This window comes from Cavia porcellus, unplaced genomic scaffold, assembly GCF_034190915.1.
Source record: "Cavia porcellus strain 051 isolate PalLab524CR breed Dunkin Hartley unplaced genomic scaffold, mCavPor4.1 scaffold_1, whole genome shotgun sequence".
In the NCBI taxonomy this organism is placed as follows: Eukaryota; Metazoa; Chordata; class Mammalia; order Rodentia; family Caviidae; genus Cavia; species Cavia porcellus.
In genome coordinates, this window is record NW_026947484.1 from 109,896,625 (window position 1) to 109,900,795 (window position 4,171).

Here is a 4,171-nt window from a genome sequence, read left to right on the forward strand (position 1 = left end):
CCTAAAACATGAGACTGGGCTCTTAAGTTTGAGGGTTTGTAAACCCTTTTGAGATAGCAGTAGTGTTATCACATCAAAGATATCATTTTCTGCAAAGTTCTCATGGGAAATAATGTTTCATGCACATCGCCATATTACTACTGCTGATGAAGGAAAGGGCACAGAGTCTGTGAATGAATGGACAAAGGTGTGCAGCCTGTTTGAGGAAGAGTGGAGGGAAATACTGTAACAGTCACAAGGACATCCTTGTTCCACCTTCAGGCACGTGTCCAGGAACACACTGCAGCAGGCACCTAGAATGTGTCAGGCACTGGCACCTCCCCTGGTTGCCAAAGCCATATCATCATCAAATGTTGCATCATACCTCCTGCACAAGATAAAAAGGTTCCTGCCCAGGCTTCTCTTCACAGCTTCTTCAGTCACAGCTGTCTTTCGTGGCATCTCCTCTGCATCTGGTGAGTGCTTGCAGGGGACAGAGTTAGGAGTGCAAATGTGGGAAGGAATTTGAGGAAGGGGCTCATGGAAGGCAGCAGTGGGGAGGCTATGGTGAGGGAGGAAGAATCCTCTCTAGTGCACTTGAGGGAGCTGTGAACTATACAGGGCACAGGACCTGGTGTCCTTCCCATTCTTGTTCTGACTGTCTACCCCGAGCTCCAAATGATCCATGTTGCATCTTGGAAGACCTTATCCAAGTGCCTGTGCCCTCTATAGGATACCGTCTCCTTTTCACAGATATTGGCTTACAAAGCAGGTTGGATGAAGGAAGGACATTTAACAAACTGAATGAAAGACACTGTTATGAAGTTTCTGGGTTTAAATATTTGCATTTTATTTCAAGGTAAAATTACCACCAAGATGTCCTGCCAGCAGAACCAGCAGCAGTGCCTGCCCCCTCCCAAGTGCCCCGCCCCCAAATGCCCCCAGAAGAGCCCAGCACAGTATCTACCTGCTGCTCCTTCCTGCTCTGCTCCCAGCTCTGGGGGCTGCAGTGGCCTCAGCTCCAGCTCTGAGGGAGGCTGCTGCCTGAGCCACCACAGGCGCCGCAGGTCCCACAGGTGCAGGCTCTGGAGATCAGACTCCTGTGATGGCGACAGTGGTCTGCAGTCTGGAGACTTTGGCTGTGGCCACAGCTCTGGGGGCTGCTGTTGACCTGAAATCTGATGCTGAGACAAAAGATTTCAGAGGTTACAAGAATCCCAAGAACCACGGAACAGTTTCATCTTGATGCATCTTTCCAATATGTGCTGCCCTGGCTGTTGATTTTTCCCAGTAGCTCTTTCTGTCAAAAATATCTCACACTATTGCTGAGGATTGTATACTTCACTGTGCCTCACTCTGTCAAGAAATAAAAACTTGCTATTTCTTTACCACTGACATCTTATGGTCATTTCACCTTGACTCTCCCCAGGTGGCTGGTCTGTGCCCTTGTCCTCTGCCTCTCAGATCTGCTGCTGCCACAAAGATGGTGCGGAGTCATTGCTCTAGAAAAACAAAAAAAACAAAAAAACCCCTGGAGTCCGTTCTTTTCATGGTGAATTTGTGAGGCAGCAAGGGAGAGGACTATGGCCTCTGAGGAAGGAAGCCTTTTCCAAGCAAAGTGCATGGCTGTTCATCTCATAGGAACTGCGCAGGCTCCTCTGATGGTTTTTGCATACTTTTTTGAAATTATTGCTTACATTTGATATTTTTTGATAAGCCGTTACTGGCATTTAATTTAAGAAACAGTGAATTTGTAGTCTATAGTTATCTAGCAACTATAGTAGTTTGATGGCTACCTCCAAAAAACCAGGTAGAACAGGATATTCTTTTCAATGGTAGGAATTTTGTCTCTCTAGAGGCCATTAGGAAAGACATTAGAATATTTTTGGATGCCAAAACTGCAGCTTAGAAAGAACATCAAAAGCACAGTTTAGCTTCTTATAACATAGAATAATCTGTCCCCAACTACTAATAATGCAAAGTTTAAGAAAAGGACAGCCTCAGTAAAAACAGAAAGCCCCAAATACCCAATAATATTCCCCCAAGAGATGACTGTGGGCAATGAGTTAAACGTTAAAGATGGATGCATCACTGGAGAGATGAATGAGACCGAGTTTAGAAGATGTGATAGTATGAAGAATGTAGCCTGAGACTCACAACACAAAAATAACATGAAAAGTGTTGATAAGTGTTATAAATTAGCATAATTATGTGATTAAAAACTTATTCAGTTCTCAGGTTTGGGAATCCCTAACTGCACAGTGTAAACTCCTTTACTATCTAAGCGATCTATACATTAAATGCATTTAATAGTAACATTTCACAAATAGTGAGATCTTTGACCAACTTTCTCCATACTGAGATCCAGGTCACACAGCAAGGAAGTAAAAGCTCTTGGCCAGTCACCACTTCACTCCCACTTGAGACTTTGGAGAGCTATTCGTTAACAAGGAGTCTTCTCTAATTGACATCTCCATAGTGCTATCTGGCTGTGTTCTGTTTTAGTTTTATTTGATATTCTAAATCTGCAAAGTTAAGAGCACAAAGCGTGAAATTCTTAAAAAAAATTTTTCCCACATTACGGATGTAGAATATGAAAATCACGTGCGGCCTAGGCTGAAATCATCTCCTTAAGGATGAGTCCCTGTTGTGTCTTGTTTGATTTTATTATATCCAATGGCATAGGCAGCTATTTCAAAGACAACAAGATATATTATGGTAATCATTTTGAGTTTACTATTGTCATGTTTTGAAATCCTTTATTGTGTTCATTGCTGTGTTTTTATTGGTTCTATTTTGTTCCATTTGGTTTTATTTTTACTATATCTGAAGATATGAGCAGCTGTTTTGAAGACAACAAGAGGCATTATCATAACCATTGTTGATTTGCTATTATCTTACTTTGAAGTCCTCTTTCACTTGCACTATTGTGTTTTGATTGACTTTATTCTGTTTTCATTTACTTGGTTTTATTCTTTTTAAAATAAAAATTGCAAACAAATTTCCAATTATAAAAATTTGGGAAACTGATTTGAGACTAGGTGTACCAAGCAAAAAATTAAATCTATGCACTTCTGTTTCTGACCGGGGGAGAGTTTCCTCAGATCTGTGGACTTCATGGCTCTCTGTTCACCTGGCAATAAATGAAAGCAGATTTTCATCTGCCGACCATGCAGAACACATCCAGGAGCAAACAAGGAATAATTCATTCATTCAAAAATAGTTTATTGAGTATCTGTTATTTACAGATTTGCTTTGAAATGCTGGGGATAGAGAAAAAACAATAGTAAGGTGCTCTTCTCAGTCATGTGTTCAAGTGCCTTTACTGGAGACAGTCTGCTAAATTTATTAATCAGCTAGCACACTAAGGTACAACCACCCCTGGTGTAGCAGATTTCTTTACCTTTTGAGGTGACAGTAGAAGTTTATTAAATACCACGAAGGTCCATAGCCTGGAAAAACATTTACAATTTAGTTTATTGCTTTTCAATGGAAGCAACATTTTTACCACAATTCATGTTATTAGATAAATTAAAGAAAAATAAAGAATGAAGTGCTGGGGCTGGGGATTTAGCTCAGCAGCATAAGCGCTTGCCTGACAAGCATAAGGTCATGGGTTCAATTCTCAGTAAGAATACAAAGAAAGGAAGAACAGAACAGAACAGAAAAAAATGCAGTGCTAAATTTGAAGAGGAGATATTGGTGAGAAACAAGCCTATTTTCCATGCCATTTTCAGCCTCTCTAGTTCACTGGCCCCAAAGTGTTCCCCAGAAAACCTGTTTGCAGGTGCTAAGGAATTAGCTCAGTTGCATAATCGCCTTTCTGACAAACACAAGGTCCTGAGTTTCCTTCCTTGTAACAAATGAAAGAAATAATGAAAGAAATGAAAGAAAGAGAGAGAGAAAGAAAGAAAGAAAGAAAAAGAAAGAAAGAAAGAAAGAAAGAAAGAAAACCTGTCTGCAAAGTGCTGTGAAGACGGTTCCAATCTCTTTCTAATATAATTTGTCTGCACATGGTCAGCTGCAATTCTAGGTCTTCTTGTAGCAGAATAAACAGAGACATTTAGTCTAGTGATGTTTGACCAAAACCTGTATTTAAATTACATCAATGATATGAGAGATTTGTCTTCTTCTTAAATTTGATCATGTTTCTGTAAAATTCACAAAATGTCTGCACAGCTAATTTAAGTGC

The 4,171-nt window shown here is 40.5% G+C and overlaps 1 protein-coding gene across 1 annotated transcript; it reads left to right on the forward strand.

Annotated features, from left to right (window-relative positions):
- The first annotated feature begins 419 nt into the window (after window positions 1–419).
- On the forward strand, window positions 420–1,361 carry LOC101789346 (late cornified envelope protein 3A-like). The gene is made up of 2 exons (XM_023561394.2): window positions 420–455; window positions 839–1,361. Exon 2 carries the CDS (start codon window positions 856–858, stop codon window positions 1,147–1,149), a length of 294 nt encoding a protein of 97 aa, XP_023417162.1. The 5' UTR covers window positions 420–455; window positions 839–855; the 3' UTR covers window positions 1,150–1,361.
- Window positions 1,362–4,171: the final 2,810 nt, after the last annotated feature.

What these genes read in the sequence shown, in the direction of transcription:
- LOC101789346 (XM_023561394.2), top strand. Translation starts at nt 856, where the DNA reads ATGTCCTGCCAGCAGAACCAGCAGCAGTGCCTGCCCCCTCCCAAGTGC.